Genomic DNA, 17,289 nt, shown 5'->3' on the forward strand with positions numbered 1-17,289 from the left:
AATTTGGCTTCTGAATTGCTGAAATTGCTTGGTTTTGAAGATGGGAAGATAATTGACAGCAACGATTTTGATTTAGTTGTTGTTCATGTTGGGGCTGGTGAAAAGATGAATGGTTACAAAGACGTAGAATTTGTGAACTGTTTGGTTGGTGATTTATTGCATATTGCACAATCTGAAACTGATATTGGTTCTAGGTTGCATATGTCTGTTATCATGAGCTATGGAGCTACCCTAGAGAATGACCATTTAGAACTCCCGGTTTCTGATAGTAAACCTGAAAATAACAGCGAAATTTCACTGCTTTTCCCACGTCAAAGTTACACGGTGCAAGCAGGGAAGCCAAGGGAAAATATTAGGTCAGAAGTCTTGTTTCTGTCAACTTATGGTACTATCTATGTGTTTTGATCTATCTGACGAAATCTTTTACAGGCATTACTGCCCGATGCTGCATGCCCAGTATCAGAAGGCGGTAACTCGCGTGGACACAGTGGAGTCATTCACCTTAAGAGATATTATTGAGGTATTGAAGTTATTCTTGGATATCTTTTGGTGCTATAGTCTTGTTCTTGTTGTTAGCTGGTTCTATTGTACTTGGTGTTAGTACAACATAACATAAATTTGCACGAATCTCATCATTAGGCACAAATAGTGTAATTCTTAATCTGAATTATAACCTGTTCATGCATTTTGGAGAGCTAATTGTGGCTTGAGTTCTTACTCTAGCTGGATCAAACACTCTTGAATTTATTTTAGTAGATAAAACCTGAATACCGTGGTCTCCTCAAATTGCTATGAGCAGAAGTACCTGACTAAGATTTGATGTAGCTAACGAACCGAATGATTGCTATGAAGTTCAAACATCGTTCTCTTTGTAGTTGCTCTTGTCATCATGCTCCATTCACATAAAGAAATAAAATGTAATACAACTGGTGGTTGATTGTAAACTATTGAGTAGAGCATATCGTTGTATATTTATTACGATACTTCTGTAACTACTTAAACTAAATATTAGGTTTGCGAACAAGTAGTGCCCGAGTAATAATTTTTCTATAATTTAACTGTTGAACAATGGAGTTGCTGAACCTTTAAGATGATAATTTGCTTTCTTCCTCAGAAGTAAATCTGTCCTCTCAAAACCATCCTACAAATCACTGGAACTTGAAAATTGCTGAAAGATCATTCTTATGTTGATTCCTTTGCTTGGCCAATATCTCTGCAAATTTCAATTACCTCTTGAAATCCGTACTATGCTGCTGTCAATTAATACTTTGACCGACATTTACATGCAGAACAGTGGAAACCTCATAATACCGGCCGACAGGGTCTTGCATGAAGTTGCATTTAAGATTTGGAAGGCCCCAAAATACGGGGCGTGAAATGATGCTACGAGGGCTATTTTGCAACTGAAACAATGAATTGACTGAAGAAAAAAAACGAGAAGAAGATGCAAAATCGTGTTCTTTCCGATGAGTTTGCACTCCTAAAAGAACTGATGATCTCCAGCCTCCAAGAACTTTGTATCGGTTGACATTTTTCCATATAAATGGCTGAACTAATGAGCATCAGCTTATGGTTGTGTTATCAGTGATATTAATTGACCCCAAACTTGTATGCATTTTTCTCAATGCTTTCATCTCGTCTCCCAAACATGGCACAGTACCAGCTGCACCCTCTGCTCATTTTTCTTTCAATGATACTGCAGCTACCTATTTGTTCTTTTACTTGTAAGGAAGTAATATTTTGCCCAAATATTGGATTTTTTAAAAGTAAATTACAACTACCTCACTTAATATTTGGTATAATTATGAATACCTCTTGTTGTTTGAACATACAAATATCTCTTCAAATGAAAAATAATTATGTTAGCTTCTAAACGGTAAAGTGGATATTATTATTTTATCCTTGTTAAAAATTATTTAAAAAAAATTAATGAGTATTGTAAAAAATTTAAGGAAATATTAGTCCATAAAAGATTTTAATTTTTTTTAGAAACATATAATGAAATTATAATTTGTAATCTAAAAAAATATTTTGACAAGTTCACCATAAAAATTGAATGAAATTCTAATGAATGTTGCAACTCATCACCAAGAACGTCGAAATTAGAATAGTATATGTAACTTTTCAAACAATGAAATAATATTTACCAAAATCTCAAAGATAGTTATAATTTAACCCCCCCTCCCCCCGCCTTTTTTTTTCAAGAAAATGCAGAAAATAGTAATCTCTAGGATGTTTTATGATTTGGGTCATTATCAAGATGAAATTACATAAGCACTCCAGCACATTAATTACATCTCTTTCAATCAAAAGTTGCACATCAGTAGGATGCTGTATAGAATAGCTCTTTGTCAGATCTTTTAAAGGTGAATGCTTACTTATACCACAGTTTAAGCTCATAATGCAATCAAGAGGTACGACGGAAAATAAGCATCTAACAATCTAACAAGTTCTTGAAAACATAAGTACCCAGCAAAAACCATCCGATAAGGAGTAATGAAAATGAAAATAATCCGATTAAAAACGGCCATCCAACCATAAATATACCGAAGCAGAGCACCACAACAAAAGGCAAAAATGATCGTACGACATCAAAGCCGCCAACCCACTTTCCCTTAAACAGTATAAGAGCCGCAACATTGACCATGTTCCAACTCATTGACCCCTTGTAGCAGAGCCGATTCAGGCAATTGGCGACGAACGAGTGGCAGTTGCATGTGAAGAGGTTGTAAGTTTTGCTCTCAAAGTGGCGTGCGCTTGACTGCACAGCATCGTCCCATGTGATTGCTGTCCCATATTCAGCATGAACATAGGGATTCTTGCATGTATGCCCAACAAGGTTCGGAGGAAAACAACACTATTCAAAGAAAAATGACATGAAGTTATCTATCAATTACTTGTATAGCTCATATAACATACTGCATTAGTCCCACAGAAAGTATTTCTTACGACTTTTATTCTCCTTACAAAATATGAAGAGTGCACCCATTTTCTTTTGGGATAATTACATTTACACCCCCTGACCTATGGTCTATTTACATAAACCACCTCTATCTTTTGCATAATTACCGAAACAATCCTTGATAGCAAAAAAATAGAGGTATTTTATATAATGATGCTAACATTTTTTGGGTGTGTGTGTAATTTCTCAAAAAAGTAAGGGGTGATATGTGTAAGCGATAATGATATTTTGATGGATGTATATGTAATTATCCAAAAGATAGGGGTGGTTTGTATAAACATACCACAAATCAAGGGGTGTAAATGTAATTATCCCTTTTCTATTTCTACGACACTTACCCTTGCTTAGACACCTGTGTTGGCACAAAATCGAAATTCCAGTTGAATGGGAAAACAAGAAACATTCTGCAATTACCTTTAAAAAGCTTTTATATGCTGGTTTCTTACTATAAAATAGAATACTTGAACAAACAAATGAAAGACCGACACTTGAGATCGTTTATGGGCTACACTAAATGCTACTGATGTTGGTAGCATCTACTAGAGTGTAAACCCTCAGTTCAGAATAACGGTTCACATTGCCATGGATCACAAAAGGAAGACCCAAATTATTATATTATCTGCGGTTCTAGCACATGTAAATGGAGCAGATGCACAATTATACACACAAACAAACGCACACATGCATGGATGCACGGCATCAGAGAGATAAAGAAAGAGGAGAAAAAAGGGGGAGATATGTAGGGGAAAAGAGAAAGGAATCCAAAGTTAGTTGGGAGAACTCATGGAGTTATACCTGCTCTCGTTCCAATTGGACGTATCTTGCAACGGGACCAAAAGCAAAATCATCAACATTAACGAGGTTGGAACCCGAGAAATCTAAAACGGTACCGTCCTCCTTGCATATCCCAACGTGTCCAATGAAAGGGGCCAGCCACGAGACTACTGGCAGAGGTGTCCAAACTAAACAACATGGGAATGTTGCCTTCTTAGGATCTACTTCATCAAGTGGCCAGAATTCGTGCAGAATATTTCCAGCATAATCTTCATTTCGAACTTCTTGGGCAAGATTGAATTTCGTCAGAGAAAGAGTTCCTAAAGACATATGGCCAAATACAAACTTCCAGTCCTTACTATTTCCTCATCAGAGAACATCCTCCAGTGCCATGGTTACATTAGGAAACAAGATAAGAACATCGGTCCCCTCGCCACTAAAATGAAAAGTCAACTCTGGAACGCAAAACAGACATATGGTAAATGCAAGTATAAGGAGGAAAATAATACTAAAGTAAACGGGAAAAAGAGAAAGGGTTTGAATCACGACATCGGAGGGCTCAAACACCATTTTAAGGCAATGCATTAAACAAATGTGGACAAAAAGGTGCCATATGATAATAGAGTTACAGGAAGTGCTACAATCAAATACCATTATCAGTACATTATTATAACCATTGATACCCATGTCTCCTGATCCATTAAAACTTCCATGTCGCAATGGATAAGCACACATATCAATCTTGACTAATCAACAAGGCAGGCAGCAAATATAGTATTGCTTTCCCTAGCTTTGTCTCATCCAAAACTACGAGTGACGTTCCGGCTATATGCAAGAATATTCCATGCAACTGACTATTTCAAATGCTACATATGCATGAGGACTTCACATCTTCAACGTCTAAATTTGTTTCCAATGAATGCTGGAAAACAACAATCTTTAAAGCTGAAAGATTACAAGGAATTACCATTACATTGGTGCAACTTACCTTGTGTGTTTTTCCCTTTCTTAAGATCCAGAACAGATCCAAAAAACTACGGGCTCCCTAAAGCCCACTTACTTTAAACCTGGCATTTGCAAATATTCGTAACGATGTTGCTGAAGATTAGAAATACAGCACCTTTTAGCAATAATGAATCTATATTAACAGTGAACACGATGCTATCCCATACCATACATCTAGCGCAAACACTTGAGCATTTTCAAAGTGCACATGTATGAAACTATAAGCAAATTTACATACTTGCTTCCAGAACATAAATCACTTTCCATAAATCTATTTTTTGCATCTTCCCGAAAAGATCAACAAGATATAAACCATGGTCTAATCATTTCGAATTACGCAATCACTCACATTCAGTTGAAAATTAAGAAAAGAGGACAAACACACACACACACACAAAGGATCAATTGATCAAGGAAAAATCTTTAGCAGGAATCTAAGAGAACTATTATGCAAAAAAATCCAAGAAAGAATTGTGCAGAAAAACAATTAATCATTTTAATTAGCAATATTCTTGAAGAGACATGTTCTTCATTAACTGAGAGCAGAATTTCACTAACCACCGATTATCCTTTCTCCAAAAGCCCTCTCCGTTAGGATCAAAGAAGAACATGAAAATTTCATTGTCATAATAATAAAAGAATCCACTCCAATTTTCAGCTAGCAGACAGATCAAAAACCGTTCTTGACAACCGCAAAATGAATATACGCAAACAAGATCACAAACCCACAAATACAAAAGAAAAAAACCGTAACTTTCTACTAGAACTGCAGCTAGAAGAAACCCAGAAGATTAAATAACAATGAACTATTCAAAAATAGGAGTAAGTTTTGTTTTTACAAAGAAAAAAGGAAAAGAAGAGCTGACGGTAGCTGAAAATTACCTGCATAATCTTGCGCAAACTTCAGAACTCATGTTATGAAAATGAGAAATGGAAGTATTAGACTCTGATTACTAAGCAAGAAAATTGTAGATAATTATTTTTGAATTTTCTTTTATTTTGTTGGGTTTTGTTATATTTTATTGCGAAGTAAATAGAAATGGATTTGTTCATCGAAAGAGCAAAAGACTTGAACGGGGAAAGGTGCATGAACCTCACAAACTCCTCTCTCTCTCTCTCTCTCTCTCTCTCTCTCTCTCTGTCTCTCTCCCTCTCTCTCTCTCTCTCTTCATAGAGGTCCCACTACTATGATGGTTAGGCTATTGACTTATTATTGATAATAAAAAATTTTCAATATATCAATAATAAATAAATATAGACTTTTATCAGGATAATTATATTTTTGGTTCTAATATATTATCACTAATTTATTTTCAGTCCCTAAACATATTGAAATTTTATTTTAGTCCTTCAATTTTTTAAAATATTAATAGTTTCGGTACTTAATCCTAATTAGTTACCATATCTATGCTCATGATCAGGCCCAATATGCTTTCGAAAATAAATTTAAACCTCCATATATTCATACTTTTCTTTGACCATCTTGTTCTTGGGTATTCCAAGCCCTCGGTATTCTCGGATAGTATGGTTGGAGAAAATCTATAAAATCGAAAATTTGGAATACCCCGGGAACAAGGCAATCAGATAAAGGAATCACTAGAAGATTTATAACATTTAACTACAGCCAATTGTCATGATTAATAATAAATAGTTGTAGCAAATAGTTATTGACCAAAGTCACGCAACGGTTGTTGGCCGTGATTTTTGCGAAGGTGGCAAAAATATTCGCCATGGCGCCATGACAAATATTTTGACCATGGCTCTTAGTCGTGACAAATAATTTTTTTATGATTGAAAATCTAGTTTTTTTGCATCAGTTATGTTTAACCGTAGTTAATAGTAGTCATTTACCATAGTTTTAGCCATAGCCAATAATAAACTTTTTTTCTAGTGAATGAATTTATGGAGGTTTAAATTTTTTTCAAAAGTATGTCAAGTTTGTCAATGGCAAAATAGTCATTAATTAGGCTTAAGACCAAAACTGTTAATATTTTAAGAGTTGAAGGACGAAAATAGAATTTTAATATATTTAGGGACTGAAAACGAATTAGTGGCAATATATGAGGATCAAAAATTGTAATTATCCCACTTTTATCCTATATTTTTGTTAATATCGATAAATTTAGTGAACTTTGACTAATTGAAAAACTTATTTTGTTAGACGAAAAAAATTACACCGAATTTTAGTAGAAGAGATTACAGTTATCCCTTTTTTGCCCCTTTCCCTGTCATAAATAATTTTTCTTTTCGTTTTTCTGGTAAGAAGAGTTGGGAAATGACATTGACACATTTTTATATTTAATTACATAAATATTTTTATTTCTTTATAGAATTATATTAATACCCTTCTGGATCGTTTGTAAAATTTTACCACTGTAAAAAGTATATTCATAATTTTAATTATAGTCACAAAAAAATATATTTTTAATTTTATAAAAAAGTATATTTTTAATTTTTTAAAAAAGTATGAAATGTTTTTTCAATACCATTTAAATTTGGCCCGAATTGTTTAGAGTTCAATATCTTTTTTTGTGAGCTTGAGATCGACGAGCTCGAACTATTTTTTATTTTGATTTTTTTTATTATTATTAGATTAAATCATAGGAATCACATAATTTTTACATAAATTTATAAATAATAAAATAAATTACATAATTCATATTATGTTATAAATATATTAAAATATAGTATGATATTTTAATTTATTGTTCTAAATATAAACTACTAATTAGTTTAGTAGTGATTTAATTAATAAAAAATTCATACCGAATAATTTAAAATTATAGAAAAGTATTTATTATCCGGAATAATGCATTTGAAATACATAAAAATATTTTATAATTGAGATAAATATATGTTCACCATCTGTAATAAATTTATATATTTATAAATGTTAGTATTATATTGAAGTAACTATCATCTTACATTATTTAATCGGATCAACAAAATTCAGATCAAACTGTTAGATATGATCAAACTTACAAAATAACACATTTGGTAAAGTTTTAGACTTATTAAATATACGAATGTCGAGATATCGTACTCGGAACATAAGAGAAATCATTCAAGACAAATTATCGTTGAATCAGGCCATGTGATTTTAAATCATATCGTCTGATATGATCTAATGGAAACAATCTTATATATATTTAAATTTAGTATGAATCGGGTGCACGAATTTTAAGATATTGCAATTGTTTATTAAACTTTTTTATCACATTATACATATAATAAAGTAATAATTAAAATTGTTCAACCATCATTTTTATTATTATTATCATTATCATTATTTTTAGATCAATTCATAAGAATCACTAAATTTTGACATAAATTTATAAGTAATAAATAGACTGCACAATGCATAATATATATCTTGATATAAATATAAAAATCAGAAGTAGATAAAAAAATTATAAGTGAATTTTACTTGTTAATTTAAAAAAAAAGTATAACACAATACAAATATATAATAAAATATTTCATAAAGTTTATGTGTTATATTAAGTAATTATTTTATAAATAATATCATAATTTACTAAATTGTTGATTAAATTTATTTTTGTATAAGGATTAAATATATAAATAAGAAGAACATAATTTATTATTATGAAAAATAAAATGTATGATATTGATAAATAATTATAATATATGGTTAATTTGAGTATAAAATTGATAAAGTATTACATACGGAATTGAATATATAAAAATTATAAAAATAAAAATATATATAAAAAAATAAAGTGACATACAAACAGCTCACGAGCTGATGAACGGAGAGAATTGAGCTCGAGCTTAAGCTCAAAATGAAATCTCACGAGCCGACTCGTCTCGTACGCGACACCCAAACTAATTTATGAATGTACAACTACTTGACACATTTCCTCAACCAAAAACATCATTCCCCATTTATTACTCTTTCTTGCAAAAACATTCATGACCACCTAAATACTAAATTTACTAGAAAAAATTATATTTTTAATCTCATAGCACAAAGGACAGTGTAGTCTCGATCCCATATTTGATGATATTAATATTTCTGATCTCAGTGGATTAAAAAATATTGTGTATGTGGTCTCATGCACTAATTTTGTAGAACCGTCTTTGGACCATTTGCAATATTTTTTAATTAGATAAAAAATATTAACCTGCAAAGTGGAGGATAAAAATTTGCAACGCTCCTGTCTTCTTGGGCCAGAAGTGCAATTTTTCCCCCCACAACAAATGTACAAACACACCACTCCGACCCATGAGACCACATATTAGTAAGAAACTGCACAAGAAGATAAGTGTATGTACTGGGGAATGAAAAATGAGTGGGACAACATGATGATGATGATGATGATTAAGGTGGTGCAACTGATTCACCACAGAATGCATCAGGCTCAAAGTTTCTTGCAGATTCATCGTTGTAGACTCCTGGGACAGCTCTGCCTCCAGGCTCTTCTCCTGGAATAGTATAAGCTTGTTTTTGGGTGGTTTCGGAGTTGACGAGGAGGACTATGCACAGAAACAATGATGTCCCGAGAACCACCAGCGTTGTCTTTAGCCTACTTAGGACAGGCTTCACCTGTGTAAAAGACCCACCATTTATATATATACAGAAATTCATCCGTAAGAATATTTCAGGAAAATTCTGATTAAACCAACACTAATACACTTATACTGTGATTCATTCATAGTATACACATACATACTCTTTCTTTCGGGGGTGGAGGGTTTGGGGATGGCTTACTGAAAAAGAACCAAGAAGTCGATCACGAGCCAAAACTTCTGCAGTCTTCACCCATATCTGTAGATCAAAATAAACTGATGGAGTAATTAATTGCATCAAAAGCACAGCACAATTATGGTGCAGATGGATGAAGTTGGACAGGTAGAGTGTAAGATTCAGACAATTGGAAATTAGAAAAATTACCTGCCCATCGTACCATCCTGTTTCTTCATCTGTCACCCCAAAAAACGAAAATATGAGAGAGAGAGAGAGAGATTCGTCAGTAGTAGTATTATTAATTTATCATCGTAAAAAGAAAAGAATGTGTAAGCATTCTGCATCAGACAGGAGTTAAAAAAGAAAAAAAACTCACTGACATTCAACAGTGGCGCTTAACAGGCGGTTGCCCACATAAGCCCAGCCCAAATACATCCTGACAACGGCAAGAATGACAACGATAAGCCCACTTGAAGCAGCGGCCAGGAGGAGTCCGATGGGCTCAGATTTGGGCCCAACGGACCCAAACCAAGAAACTGGAAGACCCACAAAAAGGGAAAAGCATGCCCCCGTCGCGAAAAGCCTTGAGCAGAACTCAACGACGTCGCCTGACGCCCATGAGAAGGGGAAAGAATTGGAGAGAGAGTGGTACTCGTTGATGGGCTGTTGATCCAGCGGCACAGGGCACCCGGTTTCTGATGGGGATGGGGTGTTGTTGTTATTCTTGAAAGATGACAAGGGTATTTTAGGAAAGGAGGAAGTTTGTGTATGAGCTTTGGGATGTGTCGTCAGAGTGGGTTGGTAGTTGGTGGCTGTGGAGGAGAAGGGGAAGGAGGAGAGAGCCGGTGATGACAGTGGTTTTAGAGAGAGAAAGAAGGTACTGCCCACCGCCATTTCTTTTTCTTTTTCTTTTTTTTTTTTTAATTTTATATATATTGGAAGGTTTCTGTTGGTTTGGGTTGTGGGTTTTGGATATTATTGTTAGTCGCGTGGGAAAAAAGTCTTGTACTTGTGTTTGGCTGTGGTTGTGAACGTGGCGTCTTCAGTCAAGCAAGAAAAGGAGACAAGAAGGGGTGCAAAAAATATGGGTAATTATATCATTTTTTCTTTAAATGTGATGGGATTATATATAAATCCTTTTTAGATAAAAAAAAAATTATATTTGACATGTCTAAAATTTATTTTTATCGAATAAATAAATCTTTTCATTAATTATATTCCCTAAATTTATTAATATTAACAAAAAAAATCAATTCCTTCGATTAACTTATAACATATCTAATAATTTTTCTAATTAAACAACCTTTATATATCTTCGCCCTAAAGAAAATAAAAGGAGAGAAAAATGGTGTGCGCACATGTATATCACGAAGAAGTGAAAAATCTCTCGAGTGTGGCAATACACTAGTTTAGTGCAAAATGTCACGTTTCTCAAGTTGACTAACATGAGACGCCGGAGATATAAGTGAAAGATGAATGGGCCCTTTTCACAATTACATGGACATGGAAGGCCACCATGATACTTGAGTCTTGGGTGTAAAGCAGATAACATCCCTAAAATCCCAGCAAGTAAATATAGGGTAAAACTCAGTAGAAAAGTTCACAACATTCACCACTTTTCTTTTCAACGGCAGGGAGATACAGAGTAGTAGTTGTAATAGTATAAATGAAGGCAGTTAAGTACATGACATTTTTGTTTTAACTAATAACCCTCTTTTCTTCAGGCGCGCAACCTGTAGAGACCCTCTTTTTACAGTTGCTACTTTTGACGATCTCCAACAGATTCCAAAACTCACTCTCTTTTCTTCTTTTCTTCGTTTCTTTTTTTCTTTCCTTTTGCTTTTTTCTTTTTTTTTTTCCTTCCCACTTTTCTTTTTTATTAAGAGATTCTTACAAATAGATCATATTACATTGATTTGACCCTAAAAACCATGAAGAGAAGGCCTTTACCATTTTCTCTTTCGTTTTTTAGGACTTCACAAATTAATGTGATCAAGTTTACTAACAGCTTTTGCCCTACTTCCCTTCAAGCCAGTTTTGAAGTTGAGGGCATTTGCTCTGTTCTGAATTGGCCGTGTTGGGTTCCCACTTTGAATGAACCAACACTTCCCCATCCAGTTACCTTGCTTCCAGACGATTTCTCAAACTTTTGACTTTTGCTCTTCTGGCTCTTCGAACCCAGAAACGAGCTCTTAGCTACTGCTACATCATCACTGCTGATTTTTACGGTTCTCTGTTCTCTGCAAACTGAGACGCTGCAGACATTTGAGACGGGTAATAATCTGTGCAAAAGAAGGGCGTGCCTGTGGGTTTCTGCAGAAGATGAAGTTTCCAAGTTAGTCTAATCTATGAAATCCAATGTGCATTTTGGGCCATTCAATCAAACAGAAAAGAACTATATAAACAGCGAGGCATTATAGCTAAGGATCAATTGGCAGAAGTAGGCTTTTGTCAGAAATTAACCTGTTCCAGCAGTCACTTATTATCTCTGCCACCAGGGGATCAATCGTGGGTGGGATGTCAAGATGTCTACCCTGGAATCCAACAGCTCCAACCACCTGCATTGAGTTCATTTCTGTCCACGGCACTCGCAGAGTTGCCAGCTCCCAAAGTATGACCCCAAAACTATATACATCCGATCTGCAAATAAAGTAGCCAACCTTATTAGCCAGACCCAAAATACAAGATCAGAAAGAGTTGAAGAACTAGAGTATGTAGACTATTAACTCACTTCTCGTTGGATGGTTCATTTCTTAGAACTTCTGGAGCCATCCATTCTGCCTGCAAAGTGAAGAAAAAAAGCAGCAAATCTTTAATGATGTCATCATATTCCCTTCTGGTTTTATTCTTACTCTTACTTTTGCCCCCAGTCTCTAGCGAAGATGGCATCCAATAAATGGTAAAAAAAGATATAGATAACAAAACATTGGCTTCACGAGCATTACCGTTCCAGCAGTTGACTTTGAAGATAGAAAAGTATGGTGCTGCAAACGTGACATCCCAAAATCACAAACCTAACATTGTGCAGGAAAAAAATGTTAGGATTGAAATGGGGAATTCGTTATCTCAATGTAAGGGACCATAGGTAATAAGACCAAACCTTAACAACCCAATTTTTATCAACAAGGAGGTTTGGTGTCTTAAGATCCCGATGCACAATGATAGGATGGCTAGTATGCAAATAATTCATTCCCTTAGCCTGCAAAAGATTGGTGTATTAACAGATGGCAAAGGACCTTATAGCAGAAACAAATGGAATTCAATTCATCCAACCAATACCACATCAAGGGCCATCTTTATGCGTCTTTTTTCATCTATTTGGATATTTGGGCGGTGCAGCAGCTTATATAAACTACCCCTGCATGAAAGATATGGGGATTATAAGCTATATAAAGTAAGACGAAAAGAATCATCAGAATATTATGATCTATTTATGTTTTAAGAGTTCAATAAGAAACCTGAAATATCTCACAGATGCCACTGTTAATAGCATTATCACAATGTTCATCAGATAGTAAGACTTAAAACTCATTAAAGCCCAAACAATAAAATAAGAGGTCCAAATCAACTAATCCAATCCTGCTATGCAGGTTTACTGCCTGTCATCCCCAACCCACCTCTTCCATTATCCTTTCTCTTGTCAAGTTTTTCTCAGGAAATGAAAAAAAGACAGAGTTCATAGTGCATGTTCCATAAAGGTACCTAACACATAAAACAACCTGCCCCAATCCACTACCCTCAATGTGCATGGCCACAAGCAGAGGGTAGTAAGGAAGTTTAAGATAGAGAAGCAATCAGCCTATACAATTAGAATATGCTAAGAGAGCCCAAAAGATCAAACTCTGACTTTGTTCCGGAGGCTGAAGACTAATATTATATGAGGTAGAGAATATTCTAAGAGAGTTAAATCCAATAAACAATGATATGATCCTGCAAGTTTTTATATGCTATTGAGAAATAAACCTTGGAAGAAATTCTGTCAATATGGACATATTTGGGGGGCGCGTCACCGCTCCCATGAAAAGAACAACATTTGGATGCCTCAACCTTAACATGATTTCAATCTGCATCAGGCAACAGCGCAAAGGGTTTAAAGCCCAGAAAAATCAAAGGAAAGGAGAAGAAAATCTTGCTAGCACATAAAGCCTCACATAGAGACATATGTTCCAAAATTTGCATTTACCTCACATTTAAATTGTGCTAGTGCATCGCCTGAGATATCTTGGTTCATAAATTTTTTCACTGCAACTTCCTGTCATGAAATGACGATAGCTATGTGAAAACAAGTGTCAATCAAGAATATGATACCTTCTAATACTGGAACGATCATAAAAAAAACACACAAACAGATCCGTAATCTGGAGCAGCAAATTGCTCTAGGAAACCTGAAAAAGAGCTTAAACAATGTTTACATGGCCTAAAACCACAACATAGATGTAATGAGTGCTAACAGTATAGCCAAATATACCAAGAAAACACGCATAATGTGCTTGTAGTTTTACCATAAGACATGTATTAACCACATATTAGATCACCAAAACTGTAAAAGTATAAGCTACCGTGCCATTCCATTCTGCTCGGTAGACCTCACCATATGACCCTGCAAAATATAGAAGGAGATAGAATGTATTCAGGACTGCATCAAAGCAAATATCATACTTTGTGAACAGAAGTGCTTTAGCATGCTCATTACACAGCTGCAGATACAAAATTATCGGGCTTATGCATATTTAAATAAGTTCTAAGTGATCACTTAGTCAAAAGCAACGGCTTTGATGGGCCCCTAATAAAAGAATAGGGAGCATTGTGCAATGAAAATGTTCTGTATCTAAAAGACACGAGAAAATAGCTGAAATAAAGGTGCTTAGAGAAAACAAAATGCAGGGAGGAGGTTAGCTTTCCCCAATAAGATAATAGAGAATCACAATCACCCTCGTGTAGACAGCTTGCCCTATTCTCTCACAGTGAACCTCAACTTCCAAACAAGGAACAAATCCAATGCTGCAAGCCTGCAACTCTTACCTATACCAATGCGTTCGCCAATTTGAAGATCCTCCCACAAAATTTCAGCAACTCCACTCAGTACGGGATCCATTTGCACATTGTGAGTCTTGTTAGCATCCAGCTGGTCAGTGCAGCATACTAGCATAGCCTCTGTACTTTCCGAATAATCAACAAGCTCTCTACCAGCAGCAGCATTGCCGTTTGAGTTCACTTCATTATTTCTATCTTTGACAAGCACATTTTGCTCCCCTGGACTATCTAGAGATGATTTATATCCTTCTGGTTCCAGTTTAAACAGGTGTGTTCCCAATCCTTCAGGTGAAGGCTTTTGGTTATACACAATGTTCCATAACTGCAACCCTGTAAAAGGTACAAGAGAGTGCTCATTTTCAGAATCAACGACTCTGTCTCTCCTTACTAGTCCATTCCTTTCCAGCACTTTGTCTTCTCTGAAATCATGAGAACTTATGTTTGGAAACAAATCTTTGGGTGTTGATGCACAGTTCTCTGACCACATGGTAGGAAGTTCTCCAGTGAAATCTGGTTCCTTCACAGCACTGGTAGCAGAACCGGAAGCATCTTCTGTATGTGAGTCCCGGCCACTTGATTTTTTCTTTCCAGCATGCAGTGATGCTTCACCTGATCCGCTTGGCGGATGAAAATGCTCCAACTGCTCTGTCTGGTTTTTTTCTACTATTCTCCTGTCTTCTCTATTTGATATGATGGCCATGGCTGATGGTTCTGGTGTTGAAATACTGGTTTTATGAGTCTCATCCACACCAGGTGAACATAACCTAATTCTAGGTCCTTGGTCAGATGCTGTACATGAACTCTTGTCCCTCCCTACCAAAGTAGCAGCACCCATTGCATCCAACCCAAAATTTTGATGATGACTGCTAGGTACCTCAGCTGGAATGAGTGTGCCTGGAGCACCCATTAGATCAATAATGTACTCGCTGCATCAGTTGAAAAATTAGTTTAGTGTCTCAAAAAAAAAAAAACTAGGAAATTATTCTAAAACAAGCACCCTGCAATCTACTAAAAGAACAACAATGAATGCCAGACCAGATTAATAAGAAGAAACTATATTTCATACAAAAAGGAGGGATTTGTGGGGCTAATGTAATGAAGAAGATGGTGAAAAATTTCTTAGATTCAGCCTAGCTAGGAGAATTCCATTTTAAAATTTTTTGATACAGAGTGAGCAAGAGGCTCTTTTTCCAAGTTCCACTTGAAAGCCAGTTGCAATTACATTACACAAACAGTTTTGAGCAGATTGACACCTTTCCAAAGCTAGCAACTTGGCATGGCTATCTATGTTTCAACGTGATTGTAGGACAGTGTGAGCCGTGAAGACACTTTGGAGACCAAGAAGCACTTTTCCTGTAACAGATTCATCCACAATAATAATAGAACTTCTTTGAATTATTTAAACTAGCCGTTGTGGCTAATAAATAATCTTTCACGCTTTGAAATGGATTATGAAGTCAAATATATAATGCAGTACATTATATTAATAAAAAGAAAAAAATAATTTATCAATTAATTAAATTTTGAAAAGTTGAATAATTAGTTATTTTATTATGAAAGGCATTTTTTACTTCACAAAAAATTGGTGCACCAGTGTCATTAACCGCCGTTTGTGAGTGTGGAGGGGCTTTTCTTTTTATATTAGTATAGATAACCCTTAAATCTCACTTTTTTGTTGCTACACTTTTCACATCTAATTGGAGCAAATATAGAACATCGCAATCTCACGGATAGCATGATTACGGAGCAATGTTACAATCAACATAAGGGGAGTTTGCAAGTTGCAACCAACAGTGGGCTTAATATGCTTGGTGTTCATGGTTCACACAAAAAGTTTGCAGCGATGAATTGATATGCACCAAAACAGAGAACTGCAATAGGTAAAATACCCAAAAAAACCAAATCAAGCTAATAATGATTGAAATTTCCTGCAAAAGATTGAACCCTAATGTTTTAGAACAATGTATATGTTAGCAGATATAAAACGTCAGCCATACTTTACTCCCCAGTTTTGTCCAGCTTAATCCCCTTCCCTTCCCTACATACCCACCACCACCAAAATGAAATTCATTCACATTGGACATAGAGTGTGAAGACCAATATGTAAAACAACAATGTCTTTAAATAGAAAATTGGCAACCTAGCATACAAGCCAGTACCTTCCATCATCCAATTTTATCAAGTTCACAGCTCCGTCATCAGTGCCAGTATAATAACTCCCTTTGACTAGCTTGCATGGAAGGTTGATCCTGTCAGCAAGTACCTAGAAACCAACATTTGGGTTATTAAATCTTCATTTATAGTTTTATTTATGCAGTGAGAATGAGTGCAGAACAATGGGAAATAACACAACAGCAAGGCTTTCAAGTATAAATGTAACGTATCAGAAATATGCACAAAGTTTATCATTATGATATTACTTTGTCATTGAAAGTTGCTGGATCCCCCCATCAAATTGGAAATAGGAACCAGACACTTGCCAGTAAAGGCAAGATATGGAACGAGATGGTGACAAGTCAATGTTATTATATAAGACGGAAATATTTTATCCACATGATTGTAAGAAACATTACTACCTTAAAGAGTAATGCCCTTTGGCGTGAATGTCCAACATCAAGAGAGCCAAGAGGAAGGATGATTGTATTCAAATAGATTTTCAGCTCATGATTCCTTGCCCTCCACCTCCTGAACATATCTTCAACATCACTCACAGGGCCTCCCATTCTTTCAACAATAAGCTCCGCAATTTTTTGAACCAGAAAACTCGCATTCAAGGTCTTATCCAGAGCATGACATTCCATGGACA

At 35.2% G+C, this 17,289-nt stretch overlaps 4 protein-coding genes across 5 annotated transcripts in view; 1 reads left to right on the top strand and 3 right to left on the bottom strand.

Moving 5' to 3' along the window:
* Positions 1 to 1,721, top strand: part of LOC105176303 — a gene marked incomplete in the record, with an annotated part of 2,992 nt that extends 1,271 nt beyond the window's left edge. Inside the window, 3 exon segments of the mRNA XM_011099097.2 lie at positions 1 to 356; positions 430 to 520; positions 1,290 to 1,721. Coding sequence (XP_011097399.1) covers positions 1 to 356; positions 430 to 520; positions 1,290 to 1,376 — 534 coding nt within the window.
* On the bottom strand, positions 2,330 to 5,802 carry LOC105176386 (protein REVERSION-TO-ETHYLENE SENSITIVITY1-like). Of its 2 annotated transcripts, XM_011099287.2 has the most exons (4): positions 5,624 to 5,802; positions 4,725 to 4,803; positions 3,758 to 4,191; positions 2,330 to 2,857 (listed from the first exon to the last, which is right to left on the bottom strand). In XM_011099287.2, the coding sequence occupies exons 3-4, from the start codon at positions 4,064 to 4,066 to the stop codon at positions 2,435 to 2,437; spliced, it is 732 nt and encodes a 243-aa protein (XP_011097589.1). In that variant the 5' UTR covers positions 4,067 to 4,191; positions 4,725 to 4,803; positions 5,624 to 5,802; the 3' UTR covers positions 2,330 to 2,434. The 2 variants fall into 2 exon arrangements, with proteins under 2 accessions (XP_011097589.1, XP_011097511.1); XM_011099209.2 differs by lacking the exon at positions 4,725 to 4,803.
* Positions 8,925 to 10,590, bottom strand: LOC105176585 (uncharacterized protein ycf36). The gene is made up of 4 exons (XM_011099481.2): positions 9,830 to 10,590; positions 9,657 to 9,685; positions 9,474 to 9,530; positions 8,925 to 9,308 (listed from the first exon to the last, which is right to left on the bottom strand). The coding sequence occupies exons 1-4, from the start codon at positions 10,341 to 10,343 to the stop codon at positions 9,084 to 9,086; spliced, it is 825 nt and encodes a 274-aa protein (XP_011097783.1). The 5' UTR covers positions 10,344 to 10,590; the 3' UTR covers positions 8,925 to 9,083.
* On the bottom strand, positions 11,041 to 17,284 carry LOC105156126 (serine/threonine-protein kinase EDR1). The gene is made up of 12 exons (XM_020699491.1): positions 17,060 to 17,284; positions 16,643 to 16,746; positions 14,472 to 15,409; positions 14,009 to 14,049; positions 13,633 to 13,701; positions 13,413 to 13,513; positions 12,729 to 12,807; positions 12,550 to 12,648; positions 12,395 to 12,463; positions 12,181 to 12,230; positions 11,913 to 12,089; positions 11,041 to 11,762 (listed from the first exon to the last, which is right to left on the bottom strand). The coding sequence occupies exons 1-12, from the start codon at positions 17,282 to 17,284 to the stop codon at positions 11,660 to 11,662; spliced, it is 2,055 nt and encodes a 684-aa protein (XP_020555150.1). The 3' UTR covers positions 11,041 to 11,659.

Source organism: Sesamum indicum, linkage group LG1, assembly GCF_000512975.1.
Source record: "Sesamum indicum cultivar Zhongzhi No. 13 linkage group LG1, S_indicum_v1.0, whole genome shotgun sequence".
Taxonomy (NCBI): Eukaryota; Viridiplantae; Streptophyta; class Magnoliopsida; order Lamiales; family Pedaliaceae; genus Sesamum; species Sesamum indicum.